At 41.6% G+C, this 26,203-nt stretch overlaps 1 protein-coding gene across 1 annotated transcript in view; it reads right to left on the reverse strand.

Annotated features, from left to right (window-relative positions):
* Positions 1-26,203, reverse strand: part of MNAT1 (MNAT1 component of CDK activating kinase) — a gene marked incomplete at its 5' end in the record, with an annotated part of 120,491 nt that overhangs the window by 48,817 nt on the left and 45,471 nt on the right. Inside the window, 2 exons of the mRNA XM_084270510.1 lie at positions 15,664-15,789; positions 21,820-21,960. Coding sequence (XP_084126636.1) covers positions 15,664-15,789; positions 21,820-21,960 — 267 coding nt within the window. The remainder of the gene's footprint in view (positions 1-15,663; positions 15,790-21,819; positions 21,961-26,203) is intronic.

Genomic DNA, 26,203 nt, shown 5'->3' on the forward strand with positions numbered 1-26,203 from the left:
ACTGAATTCACCACATTTACTCAGTGTCTTTTCTGAATAATTCATCTCTCAGCATTTGACATTTGTCTTCCTAGCTAAAAAAAAAAAAAAAAATTGCAAAACATGTTGCAGACAAACCAAATTCCTATCTAAACTGATGTTCAGAGCATCACTATTTATTGATGCACCCAATCTCATTGAAACAACTTGCTTGCTTTCCAGATGAACAGCAGATTTCTTAATCTGTGCATTTACTGAAGAGCATAAATACAAACCGGGTGGTTTGATGCAATCAGCACACTGCCATTTAAAGCGTAGCACATCACAGCACTTAAGTCTTTTTGGAAATACCTCTGCAGCTCAGCAGCACTAGCTTTCCACCAGTTGCTGCTCCACATGCTATTGCCAATCAGCTGCATTTGCTGTAGCGCATTCCAAAGTTTACTAATTAATCTCTGCACTAAACCCCACCACTGGCTGGTTGCCATTTGAAATGATCATCATCTTTTATTTAAAGACATAGTGACACCGTGGTCAAACTCAGACCATATCTGTATAAAAAGGTGTTCTGAATTTCAGGTAATTAAATCTGCTTCAATGTCAATTAAGTTTTTTTTAAAAAAACTGGACAGCAAGGCAATTGTTAATGGCTTCAGAGTGTGTCTACAAATTAGAGCTACTAAGTTCTTGCAATGTTAATTGCCAGGAATCAAGAACACTCCTGCATTTTGACCTGGGAGCTACATTCAGCACAGGGTACGAGATGCAAACTTCTGGAAAAGAGACTATTCATGTCTTGCAAAACAGCACACACACTTTGAAGTCATGTGTTTTAACGATTCCAGCTTATTGCTACATTTCATATGAGGTTTTAAATATGGATTTCACCCAGCCCAACCTCTCACACCATTGTTACAGGCTGCTCTCATTCAGCAGCACATACTGGCTCCGTGACCTTCACAATGACCTCTACAAAAGCAGTTGTGCATTTTACTGTGGTGTAAATCCTCACAGACAAGTTGAACCTGTTCTTTTTGGCATCCAGCCCTTCAGATGAATACTCTGCGGAGATTTATTATGAAAGGGGAATGAAGGGGCATTATTGCACAACATTCATCCCTCACATACAGCCAAGTTGCATCTTTTACAACTTCTGAAGGCTTTTAAATAAACAGATCTTCTTAATTACACAAATCACTCTTGCTTCTCACCAATTTTCTGTAATGAAAATTCACTGTTCTTTACGAAGAGGTAGTCATGCCCAGAAAAAAAAAGCACGTGTGCTAAGGTGTTTTATGTTATTATTAATAAGTAATATTCATACTTCCTGTTACTATACACGAGGGATTAGTGTTTCCTAGCACATCATTCACTTACAACACTGAAGTATTATTCCACATTGTAGCAACACACATTGCCCTAAAAGGGTCCATTAATTATTTTTGTAATGCCACGAAGTCGCTGCAGGATATTAGACTGTCTCTGTAAGGAACACACTCCTATGGTAAAATGATGAATGACAAAGTTTGCAGGTTTTTAATTACATTTCAGAAGGGTAAGAAAGTACTTGCAAAGTTATTTTCCATGGACTTAGCTTAATACTTTGCATGCCCTAATATAAATAATTTTAAAAATCAAGATTAATTCAAAAATATAAAAGCATAGAAGAATTGTGAAAGGGACAGATTTTATAAATTCAAAGTAGTAACCCTGCCACTCACATTATTCACATTCCTTTGGGTTTTCTAATTGATCTTTCAAGCAACTGTGTCCTGGTAGGGAAGGTGGGGGAAACCAAAACAAAAACCAGCCAAATAAAGTTGCATTGACACTCCAGGCCAAAATTCATGTTCAAACTGGCTTTATCTGATAGTCGCTTGGTATTAACCGGAAAGGAAGCGTGTGGATTGAAGCAGATATTCCCTGATCCAAATCTCTGAACTCCCCTAAGAAGCTCCCTCCCCCCACATCAGCTGTCACGGACAATTGACAATGCACACACACATACCTCTGACTGCAAAAATAAAGAACTGCTGTGTGTGTCTCGCCCCATCACCCACAGGCGATGTCAGGTATGGGTTCTCTCTCCCCTTCCTAAAAGTCTCAGCTGGCCATTCTTAAGCTTTCCTCCTCCTCCTCTTCTGCCAGCAAAATAAAAAACAACAGAATGTACAATAGCAGAACATTCTCCATATGAAAAAGAAAGAACATACACACTCTTCCCACCTTTCCCAGGTCCATGCGGCACTGTCACAGCTCCAGAGCTGTGGTGGAGGTATAAAACTGAATATGCACCAGTGGGTTTTACCATCTAAATTCACTTCCCACCAATAGGTCCTTCTCTGCTCCCTCCAGCACAGCCCACTCCTTCGATTCTAAGCGTGACGCTACCAGGGAGATGGGCTGCAGGTAACAGACAGTAAACCAGCATGAACATGCAATGCTGGATTTGCAATAACAAAGTATCCCGAGTTCTAAAGAGGGGTTCTTCCTACAAAATAAACTTCACATTTCAAAAACCTGCAGTTGCTGTGCAATTGTCCTCTTCAGAAATAATCTAAATGAAAATTAATTAAAAGTGCAGCCACATTTATATTTTGTACTTCATGACAAACAAAATCCAGATGCCACCACTGGTTTGTTCAGGGTCCTTTTCTTAAAAAAAACCCAAGTCACACACACAAAGGTTTTCAAATAGGCAATAAACAGACTTGATACCAAAATTATACCTGGCACTTCAGCTACGAATTTTATTTCACAGATTTTAAAAGCAACCAATAGTTAAATGAGTACAATCTCTTCAGGGATATTTCTGTTACTGTAAAGTGACATATCTGTTTCATTTTGTAATTCAAATTCTATCGACTAACCAGACACAAACCAAAGTTGAAAGCTAGCATAAAGCAGATGCTGTACACAACACTATCGAGACTGAACTGATACAGCACCAAGCTTTAGCATAAACTACACCTTAAGGTTTTGGTGGGGGACTTTTTGAGGGTTTGGTGCAGGGTGTGGAAGTTACCCCTTACTCCAAATAAATTTTAGAACTGTTTGCATTGAGAACTTTTGGCCTAATCCTGTCTAGGCTTCGGATCCTATATAAGGTAAAACTGGAATTCAACCTAAGACATCATCCCATGAAGAGGCAGATTAAGATATGTGAAGCCTGAATGGGTGAAGATGAAGGAAGCATGAAGTTCCCATCGCCATCCCCTCCACATCCTCTCATCTGCTCTCAAGCCAGGACCTCTTCCTCCCCTACAACAACCCTAAAGATGTTTTACTGGAAACAACCACCAAGGGGGAATCCTTGGTGTTCAGTTGTGGCCAAGATAGCACAAACAGACTTCAAGTACCAGGATCTAGATGTTCAAGATCTCCCCTCTCAAGCTAGACAACACTGAAGCCACCCACCTCTATCCATATTAGAGTTCGTGTGTGGCTGTGGAAAAAAAACAACAATAAAGCTTCACAGGTTACCCCTTTTCTGAAGTTGTCGTCATGTTCTGTCTCAAATCACACTCCAAACACAAGTGGAGAGATAAAACCACTGCTTCTCCCACTGTCTCTGCCATCAAGCTCTTCCAGAAACTGCCACCTTCATGGAAAGGCAGGAAATTCTTCAAATGTTTACCAGTCAATTATTCAAACTGTCTGAACTCAGAGTGCCCATTGCAGAGGCAAGTGCTATAGGCTGAACATCTTTATATAGAGTCTTGGATGCACGTGGCTTTTCTTTTTAATGCTAGCCACGTACACGTGCCACAGGTACACAAACACTGGCAGACCTGAAGCCCAGGTGCCAAAGGCTGCCTAGGATGGCAAGGATCAGATGCCTACATCCATCCTCTTAGATCTGTCAACAAGTCTACGCAGCACAGACCAGCAGCTCCTGTTTACTGGAGCACTGCCTCTGACAGTTCTTGCAGAGGATCACATTTCTCTGATTCTCTTTCTATGCTTTGGAGAAGAGAGCAGTGCTCTATTTATTTATGCCTCTCTTTCAAGAGATGAAACAGGAGAACAGGCCTCAGACCTATAAATATATGCTGCCTTCCTTCTGTGCACAGCCCTCCGTTTTAAATTGTTCCTCCCTCCAACCTACTTACCTTTCCTCTGCCTTCCGAGTCCACGTGCACCTTTTGAACGTGCCGTCTGTCTCCTGCAGGATCTACCTCAGCATCCCAGAATACTACAAGAATTCTTACCCAAACCCATCATTTCATTTGCTACTAATCATCGCAAATATTGCGAGTTCCAGTTTCCTGGCCCCCATCCAGCTAATTTAGATAGATGGTTCCACATGTGCTCTCTGTCCCTCCATTTCCTGCCCATTCCACTACACACATTTGTCTGAGTGAGTCAAAGCAGGTTTCTTTGTAGTCATAATATACTTACATATTTTATATTTTTAAAAAAGAGCCTGCATAAAACACAACCTATTACCATACCACTACCTGCTCTGCAGAAGGCAGGCAGAGGATTTGACTGCTCTGCCACACATTCTGCTGAGCTATAACTCATAAACTATGTCTGAGCCTCACATTTCCCCAAAATACAAGAGTTACCCGTGTGGTAAGTATGTTGAGGCAAAGCAGAACAATAAAAGAGTCAATTCTCCACTTTGATATACTTCATCATCCAGGTTTTTCTTCTTTAAAACCAAATTAAAAATAAGAGGAATAAAGATAAGCCAGACTTTCAGAAACCAGAGCACTTGTTCAGGAGCGTAGTTTCTCTTTCATTAGTAGCCAATGCTGTCAGTATTCCTTTCCAGCAACACCTTGCCTGACACACCGGGTCCAGATTGAAGATATTTGGGGAAATTCACCTTTTGATGTCCAACACCAATTGCCTAAAACAATATTTCTTTCTCCCACCCTCTGCACCTGAACAAACATTCTTGAGGAAAATTACTTCTGAAGACTCCTTGGTACAGAACACTGTCTCTCTGATCCAAAACATCTTTGCTGCAAGAATGCCAGCACAAAACAAGTGCATCTTGGATGAGTACTATTGAAAACTAAAGCTCCCAACAGCTCCTTTGCCATACATCTTTGATTTGAAATGTATTTTTAATTTACAAATGGACTTTCAAGCTTTAAAAAAAAGCAAAGTGCTCTAAGCTCCCGTAGCAAACAGTCATTTATCTGCTGTGCTCACTTACACACAAGTTAAGGTGAGGAAAGGTGGTAGGTACACACACAGCATGACCTCAGTCAACACACTGAAGATTTTTTTTTCCTTGTAGGGAATTAATCAGTAAGGCTGGCGTATCTCATAACAGAGATTAATGCAACCCAGAAGATGCTATGGGAAACACAAGCCCTGTCTGTACATCCCTGCCCACAGGCAGAACCCTCCTTAACAAGTGGTCAGGGTGCTATGTTTGAAACCACCCAAGTGCACACACACACCATCCCCTCCTGCCCCCAGAGAGCAGAGGTTTTACACAGGAACAGATCCAGGCAGATGAGTACCAGAACACTCAATTCCCCAAATCCTTCTGTCTCAGAGCTCTCCTATAATTCCCAATCCATGCAGAAGCCCTCAGCCCTTCTTCCTATAAACTCCCCAGTGCCACTCACTGCCAAACCCTGCTTCAAAACTGCCCACCTCAGACTGATGGCCCCATGTCCACCCACATTCTCACCAAAGCATTTCAACATCCACGTCCCCACCTCCTGCCCCATCGATCTCACCTCTTGTCCTTCCACATCCCTACAGCCCCTCGTTCCACCATGACACCACTTGTACTGCTGGTACTTGATACCAACTTTCCAGCCACGGTTCTTCCACTGTGGCCATCCCTCTTGTCCTTCTCTTGGCTCCCCTTGCAGGACTTTTGAAGTCCAGGAAGATTTTCAGTAAAGCCAGAGGCAAGGCTGTATTTCAGCCAAATTTGTCTGAAGGAGGCCCTGAGGACAGGCAAGGAAGAAAATACAGGCACATGGGAGAGTGCACATTGGCAAACAGACTCTAGTGCGTTGAGAAATGAAATAACCAGGAAGAAAATTAGTCTATGGGATAAGTGCACATACACGTCTAATAGGAAAGCCTCTGAAAAGCAAACAGACACAACCCAACTGACGGCTGACTCAGAGGAATCCGTGAAGCCATTAGCCCAGCTCTGCCATTCCAGGTCACCAGCCCTCTGCCAGGTAAACAACAAAGACTAAGGAATGACACAAAGCTACTTTGATCAGCAGCAACAGAAGAAAGGATTAGAAGGAAACAGGTAGGGCTCGTGAATGCAGACAAGCGCTAAGAAAAAGGGGTCACGGCAGGAAGATCACACATTCTTCTGTGTACACATACAAGTTTATGACTTTAGCTCACCTAAATGTCTTCAAATCCTTCATTGATCTTACAATTCCTTAAATGTTCTTACTGCTCTCAAAGAATTTTCCTCTGTAGAGGAAATCACTGTTTCATTAAAAAAAAATAATAGTTCAGACACCTTGTTACTTCAAGTTCTAAATTCTAAAAATATTTAATTCTGTGAAGTCCTCTTTACATTGCCATCTTCAAGTACATAAAAGTTCCTGCTTATAGCATGTACCCAGACAGAACATGAACTTGCACTGGGACGAGAAACAGACAGCTACCGAGTTCCCCCTAAAATGTAAAAGCAAGAGCAGTGCTACCAGGGGCTGCCCAGGAGACTGGGGAGTCTCCATCTCTGGAGGGCTGGAAGAAGGGGTTAGGCAGGTACCTGCCATGAAGTGCCCCCGACCTCTCGAGACCCCTTCCCAGCACTATGATTACACCCTTCCACAAATACCCACTGCAGCTTTGGCACCAAAGCTTCTCATTTTGTTCATTTTTCTTCCTGGACTTCAAATTCCACTCTCACAGAGGAACTTTGTCCGCTCTCAGATTTTTTTTTTTACATCATCTCTATCAAGACATAACGAGACCGCTTATACTCCCACTTTTAGACAAGCTATTTATTTCTGTTTCACCCCAGCACTTCTTTCTGGTATGTTTACTTTTAAACAGTGCATCAAGCAGCACCATTTAACAGCTTTCTGAGTTAAAAAATGCGGTTCAATAACTTTGCACTGCTCATTTAGCACAAACTCTAATATTTTACATTTACGATGTTTGCAACCCTCAGCCAAAGCACAGCATCAAAAGAGCATATACACACTGAATTGTATCTTGTTAAAAAAAAGAACAGCAGCCCTGAAAAAAAGTTACATTGGAACAATCTATAAATGTGTTTACATTATATGAATGATTTGCTGTTCCTTCACAAGGCATGTAGGAAGTCAGCACTTCTCAAATGTGTAAAGTATTTCCATGTGCTTAAAGCATGATCTTTCCAAAACAAACAATGATTGAGAAATTTTTTATTATTCTTTATTTCCCTGCCAGCTGTTTTTTTGGACTCTCCTCTCAGTCACCTTCTTTCTTTCAGTCAGATCTCTCCTTATTGCTCACAGTAACACCTACTCAAGCTATAGCATATTCAGAGTTAGATGACTCAGAAATAGGAAGATCTCAGGCTGATTTAAATGACATTTTCCTTAGATCACTTTACAACGTGTCTTTGTGCTATAGTAGCTAGTGGTAAGTCTGGCTGGTGCTCAGGATGGAATTTGGGCATCTTACATGAGGACCCAAAGCCCAGTTCAGGCTGTTCCTGCCCAGTGCCAGCTCCCATCCAGGCAGGGGAGCAGACAGCCTGGCTGAACCCTTCTATCAGCCTTTGCCCTACGAGCCTGGTCCTACACAACGTCTTTTCATGGGACCAAAACACCACGCTGCAGGACACGTGGATGTACTTCTGAAGCGTGATGGTGAAGAGTCAGGCAAGCAAGCTCGTGGGCAATTACAGAAATCAAACAGGAAATTCACTCACACACACACACCCCCAAGAAAAAAGGAAAAAAAAAAGCCCAAACCCACAAACCCCAAGAACAATTCTATTCCAACAAGTGACAGCTAAGGGGTAGATCTGCCCTGCTGCTGGCTACAACCGCTTTACATGTGTCTTGCTGCTCACTCCCATACAATTAACAGTGTTGGCACTATTTAATTTACTAAATTCCAGTCATTACAGCTGTGCAAACTTATGGGCCTAATTTGTATTTATACTAATATGGGTATATAAACAGGCGCTGCTGCAGCCATGTAAAGGAGCCTTAAAGCAAATGAACAAATATTTATTCTAACAGAGCAGTATATGAGAGCCCGACCATAAAACAGAATCAGGTCAAGCAGTTCTAATTATGTCAGTCCACCAAACAGTCTCATTTCAACAATGGCATCTTTCCTAAGGCATTCCAAACAGAAATCCTGCAAAGAAATACAAGGAGACATAGAACTGCATCATAAAAATCCCATCTCCCTTCCCAAGGCCAGCACTGTGTCAACAAGGGGGGAAGAAGTGACAAATACTGTCATTTACTTTGGGTTTTTTCCCCTGAAACAGAATATGCTTATTGTTTACCAACTTTGATATAATAGTAATTACACAGTAAGGCCAGAACCCAACTAAATGTTTTAGACTTCAGTCTGTGTGTTGGAAGCCACAGGAAGCATTCCTAGGACAGATCACTTAAAGTTTATCTGGCATACACTTGGAAATCAGAGTTCAAAAATTTTAAGCACAGTTCTGCATGTATGTGCTTGATTCTTAACAAAACATCTTTATTTAAACAAAGGGATAGAGGTTTAGTATGACAAATACATTTATTACTGCTAATTATTCTCCATCATGCTACTCTTAAATTGCAGGCATATTGTCCACATCATCCTATATGTGATGTAAGTGAGCAGTATGTTGATCACAGGACTCTGGATCTCTGTTGAAATCCAGCACAGTAGCCCTAACCTGAATTCCATCACTCAGTATTTCTGGTGTCCCTTAGCTCATATATTTGAATTCCGTATCCATGTATTGTTGGAGACAGTGGCAATCCAACAGCTGCACTTTCTTTCCCCTTTTTCCTTTTCAGAGACAGATATCCTTCTCAGCAGATCAATGCAGCACTTGTTGAAGAGACTTTATCAATGATAAATTCAAAAAGCTAAATTCAAAGCTAAAGCAAAACGCAGTATTTATTCTTACTAGGAATCATGAGGAGGTGCTTAGCAACTGCAGAATCACAGCTGCTCTCCAAACACATCAGTTGCCTAAACATCTTCACCAAGGGACGCCCTGCAACTCCCCCCTCATCACCACATCTGGGTTTCCTCTGCAATGGGGCTGTTTCACAGGACTGATGCTGAGCACATCGTGTCTGAGCACTGAGCTGGGGTATCACCACCACCCACAGACACCCTGCTGCAAGGACAGGGCGGCAGCCTCCTTGTATGGATTCAGGACAGACACCTAGGTAACAGTCAGTGCATCAGGAGCTTTCACCTTTACACATGTGCTTTCTCAAACCAGTACATCCATTCCAAGAGAAACTATTGCTCTAAACACACGACTGCCTCTTGAAAATAAGCGGCGTGATTTTTGTCGTGACTCTAAACTACAAAGTGTGGTAAAAGGGAAATATCCCTCCCAGCTGCAAGAGAGAAATGTATGCAATACAAGTCAAAGGAAGATTAAAATCAAGACACCAGTTAAACTCAGACTGGCATAGATCTCAAAGAAATCAACTCCATCTGAAGTGTTTCAGCCCAAAGATAGACCAGCTGAGCTCTCAGTGAAGGAAGGAAACTGGCTTGATTTATTTTTATTCTCTGCAAATACTAAAAGCACTTTAAAAAAAATGAATAAATAAACCACCACACCAAAACACACCAAAACAAGGGGGAATGGGTACAAGTTGGAGCTAGTTCTATGTGAATATAAGAAGCTTTTACACTGTGATGATGACAGAGCACTGGGACAGGCTGCCCAGGGAGGCTGTAGAGTCTCCTCTGGAGACCTTCAAACCCACCTGGCTGCGTTCCTGTGTGATTTAGTCTGGATGATCCTGCTCTGGCAGGAGGGTTGGACTAGATGACCTTTCAAGGTCCTTTCCAACTCCTAAAGTTCTATGAAAACCAAGAAGCCAACCAACCCAGAGCAGTAAGAATGGGCAAAGCAAGACTGGAAGGCTGAACCAGTTCCCGGTCACACAGATGGGGTGGCAAAGCACTCCTGGGAGCCTTCAGTCCAACCTGTAGTGTGTCATGCACTTCACTTACCTCAGAGTACCTGGCATACGTCTAAGCAACTGCAAAGGAGCACAACTGATTAAGAAGGTATTTCGACAGACTTTTTCTTGCGTTTCAAACAGGATTTTGGATAACTGCTCTGCAAGCTATAAAAGAAACAAACTGAAAAACAGGAGCAGCCACTGAGCAGTTTATTGCACAGGAAGCAGTATTGTAGGAAAAGGCAATAATGAAGAACTGCTAATTTGACCTGAGCTGATGAGGTCAATGTTTTCAAAGAAACAGCTCCACATAATACGAAGTTAGAACATTACTTCCCATTAGAATAATATTGAAAGCGTAACAGTGCACGAAATCTAGTCCCTAATACTTGTTATACTCAGCTTAGTAGTAACATGCATTCCTCAAGTGTCCTAGACATCCTCTGTCTGACAGAGGACTGTTCCTCAGAAGTACTGATTCCACTACTCCCTCCTGCAAGCTCCAGCTGCTTCAGACAGCATGTTGCTCTCTACAGCATTCAGCTTCTATTGGCCTGAAATGACAAGGGCTGGAATAAAATCCTGGTGATGTTCAGATACATCGAATATGAAATGTAACACTGCTGCTGTGATTTGGGCAGGGAACAGAAGCTGAGGCAGATAGTTTGCTCTGAATTTGCTGCCATTCAGGGGTGCTGTCAACAGGAGATGGAGCCTGGCTCAGCATGAGAGTCACGAGATTAGAAATTTAGTAGGGCTGGATCCTATTCCTCCTTCCGCTGCTGCTCTGCTGTCTAATTCCTGGGTGAGAGTGCATCTTCCCCAAGCACCTGGTTCCCCTCCCTCCCCAATACATTTAAGATGCAAATTCCAGGGGGTTGTGACCATCTTGGTAATGACGTAGCATCTACACTGCGCTAATATTTATATTAATAAATATTGCCCCTGCTATTAAGTAAAAAAAAACAAAACCACAGTAGAAATTGAATGGTCAATGATACATTCTATTAGTCTTGAGGTATTTGGGTATAAAACATAAGAATGCAAACCCTCCCAAGCAGTAGCAGGCCAGAGGACACCTATGTTCTTTCCCTGCATATTTGGGCAATCCAATTAGAGTTAATTGAGTTTTTAACTACATGAAATTACTTCAAGAATACCATCATTAGAGGCTAAGTCTCCTGGGAGGCTGGGGGAAGGCAGCAAAGGAACGATTTAAACCTGGAAGGACCAGAAAAGAGACAAGGCAGGCAGCCTGAAACATGCTGAAGAGAACACACAGCTCTGCCAGTCCAAGGCACTCCGATGTTTTTCCACGAACACGTAAATAGCTGAGCCACACACTCAGTGGTTTGTATGTTCCCAGTTCAGTGTATGGAACACAGAGCTTCTATGCTTTTTTAACCACAATAGTCATGGAAAGCCCAAAGGCTACAGGTACCAAAAGGCTCCTATGGTCCCATAGACACCAGAGACTTAAAATGACATTACTGTAATTAAATTAATTCCTGCTGCATTTGCAAACAACTATGTATGTGCGATGCATACGAGCACCTCTTTCACATGTTAAAACTGGCTTCATATTAAAGCCGCCTCCCAACCAGACACTGTCACTATATTCACCAAGAAACAGAACAGTTCTATTGCCAAACCTTAGACTTGTTTTTCACCCCTTGATAATCACAGAATCCTAGAATCTCCTGAGTTGGAAGGGACCCATAATGATCAAGTCCAACTCCTGGCTCCACACAGGGCCAGCCAAGTCAGAGCATGGGACTGAGGGCACTGTCCAGATGCTTCTTGACCTCAGCCAAGCTCAGTACTGTGACCACTTCCCCACAATTCTGGAAATACCATAGATGTAATTAATTTCCAAAAACCTTTGCTCTTTTTGATGGCTACTAAAATGTAAAATACAAGCATTGACAGGAAATAGTATTTTTAGCACTACTGCAGCAATTAGGATTGCTACAGTTACTTTTGTGGTTTTTACACTGATTTGAGATTAAATATGACTGTTTTAAATATTCAGATATGCTGAAAGCCTACTTCTTAATATGATGAGCACGATAAGCAGAAAACTCGGAAGCACTTTCCTCCCCCACGTAAGAGAGATATCAAACTGATTGATTAGGAAGACATGCTTCATGCACAGAAGGTCTAATTTACTGAAATAAAATTTAAAAGTTAATGAGCAAACTGCAAAGAAAAAAAAACAGCCTTTGAAAGAAGAAAAAAAAAATTTAGAAACAGAAGAAGTGAAGGAGACCCTATGGCCAGGAGCTGTCTGTCTTGTGCTATAGGGGATGCTCTTGCTTAGCTTACAAGTGAGCGCCGCTCCCTGCTCCCCCTGCAAGCACAGAGCTCCACAGCAATGATAGAACACCTTAAATGAGCCAACTTCCTTGAGTATTGCCCAGGAGGCTAGAATGGGCATGCCTCCTAGTTCAGAAACCCAGAAACACGTCCGATTATCAGTCAGGCTGAAGAACATCTCTGACCGAGACCGTCCCAGGAAAAACACCCACGTACAAACTGGGGGAGGGGAAAAAAAAAGAATAAAAGGCATGGATTGAATATTTTTATAGCCTTTGTGTAAACACAAGCTCTGGATTAGCCAGCATCTCAGCACTATCTGGAATTCCTTCTTTTGAAATGAAATTAAGGAAAGCACTCACAGTAAAGGTCAGTGTCCAGGGGAAGAACGTATGCAGCGACTCACTAACAGTGAGCACAAAACAGACTGTTCACAGAAACTAAAGCTGCAGAACTGCTGAGCCAGACAGAGCACTAATTGGAACTGTATTTAAGAAATTCTCAATACTGCCCCAGAGCTGCCCCCACCAATACAACTGAATCCTGTGGCTTAGAGAGGAACAAAGCTAAAGCGACTATAAAAAGTGCTGCCCTTGCAGGGCAGCACAACAAAAGCCCTGCCTGTTTCAGGTGTACACCTATGCAAAACAAAGGGACACCTGAAGGTTTTAGGAAAACATTCAACCTGGAAAATAAGCACATCATGAGGTGAGTGCCCAGGTGGGAAGTCACCTTACGCTGTCACTAGAATACACCATCATGGATCATCAAACAAATCCTGTACAACAAGCACACTGCCTTTTACAGAACTAACTCCATTTGGAGCTGAACAATTTGCATTCAACTACAGTAATTTTCCAAGACACATCCAGGTCCTAATCTGAAAACATCAAGAATTAGCAATTTCATTGCATTCCAGAGTCAGTTTTAACAGTGAGGCCAAATAACCAGTGGCACATTGTGAACTTGAGGTTATTTGTTCCTCCAATCCCTATTTCAAGCTTATTTGTTTAGCTAAGGTTTCTGGTTCTTGCTACATTTACTGTTTCACTGTTCAGATTTGGCATGGTGTGTGCAAAGGAGGTACTTGCCATGAGTCACGACCTTCTCTTAGGCTAGAGCCAGAAGGCACTACGAAGCATGTTTCTACCTTCATGGCTCGACTTCTGTGTTTTTTCTGATTTTTTGGATTTAAAATGCAGTCAGCAGGGCTCTTCAGCCCATCAGCCTTCCCAACAGGCATTCAGAAGGAAAAGTCCTTTCCTATTTACTGCTGTACTGTTCGCATACCCAAGGCCCACACACACGCTGTGGCCAAGGGTCAAATTGTTTTACTTGCTTAGCTAAACTTCCAAAGCCTCTTCACAGAGCCTGCTATATACTCCTCTATTTATAATTTTGCATTTAGCCATATTAAAATGCATTTCATTCACATGAGGCCAGCCTGTCAAAGCAGCCCTGTAAACTGCCAACTTGCATGTCATCCATAGAAATTCAACATCTGCTTCCACACATGGGACTGTGTCCTAGCAGAACACCCACAGGAATATTCCCATGCTGTGGGTAACCAACAACTACTTGAGAAATTACGAGTTAGCCAGTTAAATCATTCATTGCACTGAATCTCAATATTGTCATTATTGTATAATGTAATTTCTATATAATTCTAAAAATCAATGTAATAACTACACCAAGCACTCCATAAAGAAAATATGGAAACCTTCTTTCCCAACAAAACCTGTAATTTTATCAGTGTAAAATCTGGTTTGCTTGATGTAATCCACTTTCCATAAATAGTAGTCACCAGCTTCAAATATTTCTGTTGTGAACTGTACTTATTCCTAATTTTTAAGTTGTTGTCTTTAATCTATGTCAGTCAGGGTGAGGATTTTGTTTGGCTGGGACTGAACCAGTTAAATTAGTCATCTCCTCACACTTTATGAACACTGACAAAGTTACCATCACTTATCTGGAGTATCTCTTATTATTTCAAATGTAAAGATTTAAGTGTCATGATGCTAGAAATCTCCTCATTCAAGTCTCTAAACTTCATCCAGGAATGGTGACTTAAGGCTCCAGATCTAAAATGTCTACTGCTGCATGCTGCATTTAATATCCATTCACAAATGTGTTGCAAAGTACTTCCCCTGTCCTCACTGTGTAGCATAAGGTTCCCAGCAAAAAGGCCAAGAACTTTGAGAAATTCTGACAACATATTTTAACAGCCAGAAAAAGTAAAGACATTCAGTTAGAGGATGTTTTAAAACAGAAAAATGAACAGTTTCTGTCCACCAGCTTCTCTACACAAACAGAAAGCATCTCACAAAGCACATGAATCTCCTCCAGACTTGAAGATTTTAAAGAAAAAGGAAGAAGATACGGTTTATACTACAGGAAAACAAGAAAACAATCTGCCAGCTTTGCAAAAGCTGACACTACTTTTGGAAGAATAAGCTGCAAGTGCTTCTACACTGTGAGCTCTTTGGCAGATAATGAACACAGCACAGATACCCCAATAAAATAAATTCACTGATGGGACACTAGTTTGATGCCAAGGTTTCTGCTTTGCTGGCATTTTGTTGAGGAGAGTACGTTGGTTATTTTTAAGACATTGTTTACCATTATCTACAAGCACAGAGATTTATAACAAGAGGAAAACAGTAAGGTGTAAGAGAGCTCAGAAACTCATGCCCAACTCCTAAACACCCCCAAATTTACACTTCCACACGCAGACTGATGGGTACTTGTACCACATCATGATCAAGAACAAGAATGCCAACAGATCTTTAGCTGCTACTGCAGCAGTGAGGTATTTGAAAAAAACCAACCTTGCTTCCTACAGTCCAACAAAAATTAAAATTGCATCCTTAACTACTCAGCATCACTCTCTACATGGTCCATCTCATACTCACAGATCATTCCGGTGCTTAAGGAAAACTGGAAGAAAGTACAGCCTATTCTTAAGCTTCCAAAATTTCAACTTCCAGAACTAGTACACAAATGAGACAAAAATAATTCAAGGGAACTGCAACTTTGCAGAGAAAGAGATACAGCTCAAGTTTTGACAACTACACAATTATTATATTTCAACTAGGAAAATTATTAAAATATTTTATTAATTCCTAATTATTTAATTGGAAGTGAACAGTATTTCATACACTATGCAACTCAGGTTTAGATACCCTCTAAATTTCATATGAGAAAATCCCTTGGTCTTTTGAAATGCACTAAAAAAAAAGAAAGAGAAACAAGCAAATCTTACCATTTTGATGCCAGTGGAAAACGTGACTGGTTTGACAGGTTTGGGTTTTTCCAGTTGCATTTCTAGCTGAGTAGATCTGTCTTTATGCTGAGCTAAAAGCAGTGAAGCAGGAAGACTGGAGCTCTCCTGTAAACACATGAGGAACATATTTGAATGCTAAACCAAAGCTCGTATTAATTAACACCGCATGTACTTCAAAACTGCAGGCTGTGTCTGAAAGACCATCACTAGCAGAGCAGCCCAATGCTAAGTATCCTCTCTATGAGGAACAGTTTACAGAAAAACGATCATTTGCAGTAATAAGAAAAAGCTGCAGCAACCCCATAAATCAGAGTAACCTGCGAACAACCATTTTTATAGAATCCACATTAAAGACAATATAACAGGCTCCTTATTCCAACTGGCCAATGCAACTGTATTTATTAAAATTTGGGGGGAAAAAAATTAGAACTTAATCAGAGAAGGAATAATACCAAATAGTATAACTTGGATCAGATGTTTATCTAAGACGCATTCTTTCTACCAATGAACTCAGACCAGTTTGAAATTGTTTCCCATTAGATTTCACCTGAGGCCGTTTGGAAATGATCCTTGCTCTGCTTTGCACAATGGCACTATTGTAAGTGCAACCAACAGCATATTTATTTTCTCCTTCACCAACTTATTTTTAGGGAAGCCAGCCAATTTTTTTTTTAAAAAAATATATATAAAAAGTAGTAAAATGAACAGTTAAGCAAATGAACTACTTGAACTCCCAGAACAGACCGATTATTAACATACACGTATGTAACAGCATTCTTGAGAGAGTCACAAAATTATTGGCTGAATAATTTTCTAACAAACTAATACAACTACCCACACACACCCCCTAAAACCTTGAGGCTTCATAACTAGAGACCACGAAGTTGAGAGCAGGGGAGTTCAGAGGGATTCTTCCTGGGCTGCTCTAGCACGGTGTTTTATTCCCAAGGCCCTCAAACCATCACATACACTTCTGTTCCACAGAACCAAGTGACTACTGAAAAAAGCATATTTGTTACACACAAAACCAAGCAGATTTTAATAAACTGAACTGTGATTTTTCACTTATTCAGTTCAGAAGTTGGTTGATTTTAATGCCACAACATGCCTTGCTGCTCATGGGATCCTAGAGAAATCCTCTGAAGTGACCACAAAGAACAGCCATCTTGAACAATAACTTTTCATATCTCTGTCCAGTCCTCTTCCCTCTCTATTTTTTGTTGCACTCCCTTTGTCTCACAATCAGATGGTAAAGTGCTAAAAGCAGAAAAAACTCACTCAAGAAGATCTGGTCCAGAGTCACAAATCTGCAGGATCCTATTCCCATTTCTGTGATTAACCAGGAGGTGGGGAGAGAAGAGGCTAAAAACCTAAGCTGTAGTAGAAGACATCTAATTTCTGTGCAACTGGGAGAAAATTTGGACCAGAAATGCACTAGTTTACAGTCTGCATCCTCAAAGAATTACAGATGTCTGTAGCTACCATGCAGCAGCATGAGTTTAAGGACGTTGGATTCATTTAATCATCAGATGCAGCACGCTGGGGGAGAAGGGAAAAGTGTGAAGGGTTCTCTGGTTCATTCTGGCCTCTCATATTCCTTAAATGCTCACTGCATTTCTAATACAATAACTGAAGGAAGTCCATTTTTGTACCAACTTCTCAAGAGTCCACACAATGACCGGTAACCAGATTACACAACTGTGGGAAAGCCACACCGTGCCAGCAAGCCACCACGTCTGTGATTGTTTGTCCTTTCTAACACACACACAGCCCTTCTGTTAACTATTAACACACACACACAAAAGGTCCAATCCTGTACGCCTTTATCCGTACTAGCAGCTTTCTCTATGGGAAAACAAACTGCCTTAACAGTAGGAACTAAGCTAGTCATATGCAAAAATTTCTGAAAGGTTTGTCTTGAAAGCCCTGAGGTTCCAGGAAAAGGGGGGACATGATGTCTTTAAGGCACCTTGCCCTTAGCTTGACTCCAAGCTATGCTACAGCTCAGGAAAAGCCACCTCTTTGCCATGTGCTGCAATGCCATTTCACTCATGCCTGGGAAGTACAGGCTCGGGAACAGGAGGCGGCAAGTCCCACAACACAGAAGACCTATAATCATCTGTACACAGGGGAGAGAATTTATACAGTAAATCAAGGCAGTGCTTTAGTGTTTTACTCAGTCCTGATTATCCAAGTCTAGAAGGTTTAAAAAATAAACCCCACACCAAAACACACAGATACACCCCCCTTCCAATGATAGGATGATATGCATCAGGGGTTGGACCCGATGATCTCTTGAGGTCCCTTCCACCCCCTACCATCTGTGATTCCGTGAAAATGCATTTCAGACTACAATTTTAAACTGCAACAAGGTGGTGAGCTTTTAAATCAAGAGGTTTTCTTGTAAGAGAAGCCACTTAGGATGCAGGCAATATAAAAGCTGCCTCATTTAGTACTGAGAGGGAAAACAGGCACCAGCCCAGGCGAAGCACCCGACTGTTCTTCCAGCAGCCTGCAGAGCCTTACTTACCCTGCCAGCAAGTGATGCTGGCCTTCCCCTCCCTGCTTGCAGCCAGGGACTGGATTGTGGAGCCTTGGCCCCAGGTCCAGTCCTTTCTGCACAAGCCACTGTGCTCCCCAGGCTGGAACCAGAGCCAGCTGCACGACATTTTCAGTACCAAACACTTCGGTGCCTTTTCCCTACCTCTGGGACTATGTGAATTACAAGCTCTTTGAGGAAGGAAGGGACAGTAGTCTCATCCTGTTTTGTAAACAACTGAGACCTTTACTCAATATGCTAATGCCATAACAAACACACATGGAAAACCAAGTCTCCTCAGTCATTAGGGTTTAAGCACCAAAGGTAAAATGCTCAGGAAAGTCCTGACATCTCTACCTGCACCATGCAAAAAAAGTCTTTAACTTTTTGTCTTGCTGCCCAGTGAGAGGAAAGGGAAGGGGGCATGTGGCAGGGAGGGGATATCATCACAAAAATGACCAAGATCCAGGTTAAGTGGGCTGTAGTTTCCCAGCACCAAGTGATGCAGCCAAAAGAGATGATTCAAAACCAACGGATCAAAGAAACATCAGCTTCCCACCTCCCTCTTTACTCACAATCCTGCCAAGTCAGTAGTTTTGCCACTGGTACTACTGTAACCAGAACTTAATCTGTGTTGTTTTAGCACAATACCAGCAACCATAGATGGAAGGGGTTTTTTTTTAAGGTAGCTCTTTGAGCTACTACTGCTTACATTTGCTTTCACTGCACTTCTCAGTTAGGCTTTGCTTATGATCAGATGCATTTTGAGAATTGCAGAACAACATTAGAGGAGGTTTTAAAGACCATAGGAAATGTTTGTTTGTTTAACAACTGCTGGTTTTCCAGAGACTTTGTAAGTCATTATACAAACACTTCAGTGCTGGTTTTATAAACCTTTATTATTACAAAACAAGTTTTGGCTCAAATTTAAGTTGACAGTGCCCTTTCATAAACAGAGACACAACTTAAAAATGCCTGGTTTCCTTCCTCAGCCTTTTAAAAATCACCTTTCTGTTGGTCTTAGAATATTAAGATATGTTTTAATAGCAATACACATGCAGTAACAGTTAAAACTGCCTATTTTGGTTGTGTTTTAAGTATTATTTATAACCAGTCTTTCCTCAAGCCATCTGGTGAGGTAGGTTTCCAGTGAAATCAACTGCTATGTGAAAGAAAACCAAAACCAAAAACCAAGACACCCACACTAAAACACACACCACCACTGGCATCCAGTAAGTTAAGAGTGTTTTGGAACAGGATTGAAACAAGTCAGAAACCAGTTCAAAAATTCTCTTCTGAGACATCAAATTCAAGTTCATAGTGGAGATTCTATTAATTGATCCTTGTGTGGATTGAAAGCACTTTCACCTTTAAAGTGAAAAGAGACTGCCTGCTGCAAAGTTCCAGATTTGAGGGGGTTTCAAAGACCCTTTCTGCTCACCTCTGCTTTTGCATACAAAAATGAAACACCTGCTTCCTTCAGCAAATCCAATGACAAGTTGCCAGGTCTCCTGGCTTAGAAAAAGGCAGCTCTTCAGCAGCCCCTGAAACTGCTAAATTCCACATTGATGCACTCTCTTCATGACAGGGCCTTCTGTGCTGGTTCAAAGAGGAACTCTACTTTCCCAGGAAAAAGGATAAAAGCATCTGTATCTTGAGTAAGAGCTAAGGAAACAACGCTGGAAGGAATGCTCTAGTAATGTGAGACAAACTGGAATAAGTGAGCGTGGTGGTTCAACCCCAAACAGTGGCTGAGCACACATGCAGCTTGCTCCCAGAGGAGAAACAGAGCCTCCATAGGTTGGGATCAGGACAGCTTACTGACAAAAGCACTGTGAAATAGAACAGTAACACCCAATTATGCTCCCACCCAGTGATAATACATTGTACCTTACCCACCAAATGATTGCACCATGCAAGGTCCTACCAGGTGCCCTGGTCCCACTCGAACTGCCTTGGAGGTACCTAGGAGCACCCATCCCCAACCAGCCCCTTTTATGGGGGAGTGGTGTCAGGTGGTGTGGAAAAGAACCTGGGCTAACTCAGCTCAGCTGGGCTGGCTGCTTGGGGAGGGTGACTCTGGCCTGGCCAGAACCAGGACAGTGAGAGATTCTGACTTAAATCTGCCAAGCAGCTTTAAACCAAACTGGCATAGCTGTGCACATAAATGCATTAATATACATGTTTTTTCCTCTTATTTCCTTCAAGGTTACACACAGATTATTCTCATGAGTGTTAGAGTAAGTGAACATGTGTGCACACATGCCTGTCCCCAGAAGTGTATTTTAAAAAACTGAGATATGAGTCTGGTTTAAATAACATTTAGTGAGCTTCTCTATGCCCACACATCATCCCCCCATTTCAGATGCAGAATCAGTAGTAAATTCAGCCAAAGACAAGATAAACAAAATTTCCAGAAGTAGCCTACATTTTTTCTTACCTCCTTGAAATGAATCCAAGCTTCATTCACTTCAAAAGGAGCAACTCACACACAAGAAGTTAGCAGTGAGGGAACATAACACACTCAAGGCAAGAAATACTTTCCCATTAGTAGTTTTTGAAAACAAAAAGGACCACCTATCATGTATGTGCTCTGACTCAAAAAAGGTTGATTAACACTCAGGTAATTCATGAGGTTACTGTTCTTTACCCTCTCCCCCTCACAGAGGTGGCTGAGCTTATGAAGCAGCTTCCAATGACCACCATGCTTCAACACACCAGATTGTCACCCACTATTGGGGACTGCCTAACAAGCCAGCAGTGGCAGGAGTTCACACTGTGGCTGAACCAACTTGGTAGCTCCTCTCTATCCCCCTCACAGGTTGTGTGATCAGACAAACCAGATGCCATCAGCTGGTGACAACTGCAATAAAAGCAGGCAGTTACCTGGCCTCAGACGTGACAGACCTTGATACCTTGACTGTATCAGCTACACGAATGCAAGCCATCCTTGATCCCAGTCAAAGCCTGTGGCTTCAATGCTGTCAATGAATTCAGTAGAAATCTAGACTTACATACTAGGTCTTCTTCAGAGATGCAGCCAAACATCAACTTATAAGTAAACAGAGTGGCCTGACTCAACTAAAGCAACTTCTGAAATATATCTCCACATGTCAATTAGCACCAAGAAAAGGGCTTTCAATGGAAGCTCACTAGGAAAAGAAACAAAAAAACACCCAAAACAGGTAAAACCAGAAAAATTATTTAAAAAAAAAAACCCAACAAACAAACCCACAACCCTCCTGCATTTTTCCTTGCTAGATTGTTATCCAGGGTTAATTTTATATTCAAACAGTCAAGAATGATCTTGTAGAATTAATTTCTAACCAGCCCTGGACATTCCGAACAAGTAGTCCAATTAAATTCAGTCCCAGGAGCTCTCTTCATCGAGCCTTTAATTTACCAAAAACAGAGTTGTTGGAAATATTCAAATGAACAAAGGGTGAGGGAACAGTAACACAAAACATGCAAGACAAGCAGACAGAAAGGGGCAGATGTGTTAATTCCACACAGTTAACCACTCTACAGCTTAATGTCAGTGTACTTACTGCTTGGTCTGCTACCGAGCATTCGAAGCCTTTGGTTTTGTTACTCACCAGATCATCCAAGAGTGCCTGCTTATTCTTCCTTTTTATCATCTGCTGTAGCTGTTCTTCCTTCTGTATGAGCAGCCGCCTTTGTTCGTTTTCCTGTCGCTCTACCTCTAAAGCTTCCTCCAGCTCTTCCTGCTCCCGCGTCTGAAATGGAAATTACAAATTAACTCATCACAATCCTCCTGCTTGGGCAGCCAAAGCCTGCCCACAGCTCTACTGACTACCAAAGTGCCCAGGAGAGACTAAGCAAGGAGAATGCAGCCACGTTCTACCTTTTAAGGCAGAATTCTAAGGTGATGATGATTCGACCTCCTCTTAATGTCCAGAGCAAAGTTAGATTTCTTTTCTTTGCTGCTCTCTGCACTAGGAAGTAACCACTTGGATCTTGGCTCTTTAAATGTTAGAGCATGCCAATGGGGTTTATTTACACCTCCACTCTAAAAGAAAGGTCTGCTCCCACACACCCTATACTTCAAGTGATATAAGTGGGTGGCCAAAAATATAATCCTACAATACTGCTCCTCTGATCAGCCGCAGCTTGTGTGCAAAGTATGCTGTGTGCTTCACAACAGAGACATAGAAGACAAATAAGAAATGACAAATCTGTGAATATTGAGAGAAGCTAATAATCTAAAAGATATTTAAGCATGAAGCATAAAAAGGTCTCATTTCTTAGAAAATTCTTAAATTTTCCTATATAACTTGAAGTGATGTGCCACAAGAGAAGTAAAGCAAGAAATAACTAGTACATCGGCACTAGCTTTAGTTTTAGGATTTACCTCTTGAAGAGTCTTTTTAAAGCCATAAGCTATTAAGTCATCTGTATTTGAAGTAGTAGAACTAGAAAGAGGAAAGCTTATCGATGGTGGGGGGAAAAGATTATAGCTAACACCCTTTATACAGAAGAGGCAATCAAAAGCACATCATTTCAGTGGTAAGAAGGTATAGGACAATAACATACAGAGAATATTTTCATAATCTGCCCCACCAAAAGTAACTAAAGCAAAAGGAGATACAGTGAAAATGCAGAGATAACTAAGACTTCATAACATTTAAATAGATTATTAATCCACGGAAGCAATTTCAGCCAAAAGCTTAGCAAAATCTGTTCTTGTAACAAAAAAACACCCTGAAGTTTTACCATAAAGCACAAAGATCTGATATATGGCAGAATATGCTGAAAAACATCCTTTTACCAGGCAGATGAAGCCAATGGGTTCCAGTGAGGTCCAGTAACTCCTAGATGCAAGAGCTGACAGATTTCACCACCTGCCACCACACCAACAGAAGCTGCTTTCATTTTCTCACTAGCAGTTGTGGTGACCAACCCACCTCCTCTTTCTTAGAAGAGCTCCTGGATGATGTGCACCAACAGGATGCACACTGGTACATGAAACTGCAAGAAGTGCTCGCAGCGAAAAAGCAGAAGAGCCTGTGGTTAGAGATTCGGTCTTGGAGCACAAGCTGCAAGTCTGAACGTGTCATCTGATTTCAGATGGTAAGTCACAAGCAATCATGTGTAGGTAAGGTTTGCCTTCGAGCAGAGCTACCTGAGGATCTCACTAGCACAGTGACATCCTCCTGGTCAAGCACGGTGGACCGCATGACACTGTCAGCCACCTTAGCTGCAATCGTGTTACTAGTGCTACTTTTTACTACTGCTAAGATTTTACAAACTTCTATCTGTGAACATCTGTATACAGTTATATGTAACATAACAGCTATTAGCAAGTATTTAGACACTTGATAAACACACATTTATTGGCTCCTGACATTTGGTTTGATTCTTTACACACTGGAACGTTTCTTTTACCCCCTACTTTCAAACACGATTGTAGACATTAACTTGGTTTGGGTGGAAGTAGGATGGTCAAGAAGCAATCTGGTATTGCACCGAGCTCATCATCATCATCTCACTAAAACACAGCCCAGGTTTGTCTCCTTGGCAGCCTGAACCTTCACCAGTGCATAACCCCTCAGAGCAGTTGGGTTATGACAGCAGTGGCACTCAAAGAGCTGGTCATTAACCAGTCACCACCTGACACTGGATTCTTTTTGCATTTAATGAAAGAAAGCAAAAAAAACCCACCACCAACAAAAAGCAATCCCAAGGTGCTAATTAGGGTTACTTCTGAGAATTAAGGGATGCAGTTAGTCAACAGTACTGAAGAGCTCAGGATCTTTAAGACATTCCAAGCCTCTTCCACATTCATGTCTAAAGACTGCTTGGAATTTGCACTGAAACAGCAGAGAACTTATAGGGAAGCGCTGACAAACCTTGTCTGAAGAACCAACCCAGAAAAATGATAATCAGAAGCTGATACGTAAACCTAAACCAGATCAGACCACAGGAAAGACTGAGGAATTATTGGAAGTTAGATGAAAGTCTTTCTGAAAGGAAGACCAGACAAAACAGTAAAACAGAAGAAATGAGTTCAGTAGCCAGTAAGGGCTGTGTTGAGCTTAAAGATAACCAAGTCCCAACATCTAAAGAAATAAAGATGATCATGGTAAAGTCTGAAGTAAAGTCAAGATAGTAAATGGTAAGTAGTAAACAAAGTGTAACACTTTGCCACATTCACAAAAGGGCAATCAAGAAAATTTAAAACCACATTCATAACACAGAGTCCAGACAAAACTATTTCAAGACCGAACAAAGCAACAAGTTGTCATGTTTTACCCCCAGCCAGCAGCAGGGGATGGGGAGGAGAATCAGAAGAAAAAAAGGTAAAACTCGAGGATTATGAAAGTTTACTGGGACAGCAAAGGAAGAGGAAGCTAACAACAACAATACTTGTAAAAGAATATACTAAGCAGGTGATACACAATGCAACTGGCTCCCCTCCCAGAACCCGATGCCCAGCCAATCCTCGAGCAATAACTCCTCCTCCCTTTGGCTAGTTCGGGTCAGCTGTCGTGGCTGTGTCCCTTCCCCAGCTTCTTGGGAAAAATAACTATATCCCAGCTGAAAATCAGGACACAAATGAAATTAAAAATCTTGTGACAAAGTAGGAAGTTACAAGTTACCCTGTGACTACCTTCCAAGGCCCCTTCCAACTCCTAACGTTCTGCCATTCTGTGATGCTTAACTTGACCAGTGCCAATCCTGAACCTCTCATGTGACAGCACTAGAAGAGAAGAACTGCCATAGGATCATGTATGCCAACGTATTTCCAGTAGAGATGGAAAAACAGTGTTCTTTTATAAGAGGCTGTTAAGATCTCAGCTACAATACTGCATTCAATTCTGGTCCCTGCTGCCTGCCAAACACAAATTCAAACTAGAACAGGCAAAGGGTAACAAAAACACCAAGAGGGACAGAGAATATCTGTATCCCTCAGAAGCAAGCTATTACAGTGGACAGAAAAATTTATGTCAGTGCAAGAATGAAGGGACAATGATTGGCCATAAGAAGTTTAGGCAAGAAATTAGGGCACGTTTTACCATTTAAGGAGGGAAAGACATTCCAGAACCTGCCAAAAAGAGCTAGAGACAGAAAGCACCATTTCAGCTTTTGGGAGAGGGGTAAATTTATGGGCAAGATCATGCAGTTTTTGTAAGAGCAACTGCGTCAAGCCTATTATTATGTTTCAACTGTTGAAAAAGAAATGTTAAACGTTTCAAGTGTTGGAAAAGAAATGAAAAGAAACGTCTCCAGATCTCCAGTAACTCTGGATTCACGCAGGCTTGCCCAGCTTCCACCAGACAGCCTCTAGCACAGCAAGACCCTACAGTACAGAAAACAGAAAGCCCAGGGCGCTTGGGAGGGTAGAGAGTATTACTGAGCTGTGTGATATGATCACACAGCTAAGGCACAGGCTGGTTTTGCAAGTCACGTACGTGAACAGGAAGGTGGGCTGCAGGCAGAGCACACTAGTCTTCACAGTGACCCCAGAGGTTGCACCTACATTGTAAAATAAGACATGGAGCCAAAGATTTGGCAGGTCTCTTCAAGCTCTGAAGCATAGGATATTGCACAGTGTCAGAGACAGGATAACAGATCAGAGATGGACCCCTAGGGAAATTTCCTTGCCTTTAAAAGGAAGAGGTTCAAACAAACATTTTTCAGATTCCAATCTCCTCCTGTGAAATCCTAGAGCTAAAGAAATCACTGGGAGTTTTGCCACAGACTTCAGGGGAGTGAGGATTTCACTCCTACTGATTTGAAAGCAAGTCCTTAGAGCAACTGGAATACAAACACAAAACCTTGTTATGTCACACTCTGGGCAGACATTTTCCTTCAAGAACCGGTAACAATGTGTATTTTCATGCTGAAAAAATATTTAACAGATTACTTTTTTCTTACAGAAAGAAATGCTTGCAAGTTTATTTTTAAAGAACAAAATGATATCTGAGCCATGTTTTAAATTAATAGATCTTCAAAGAA

The sequence above is a fragment of the Gallinula chloropus genome (genome assembly GCF_964237585.1).
Source record: "Gallinula chloropus genome assembly, chromosome: 14".
NCBI lineage: Eukaryota > Metazoa > Chordata > Aves > Gruiformes > Rallidae > Gallinula > Gallinula chloropus.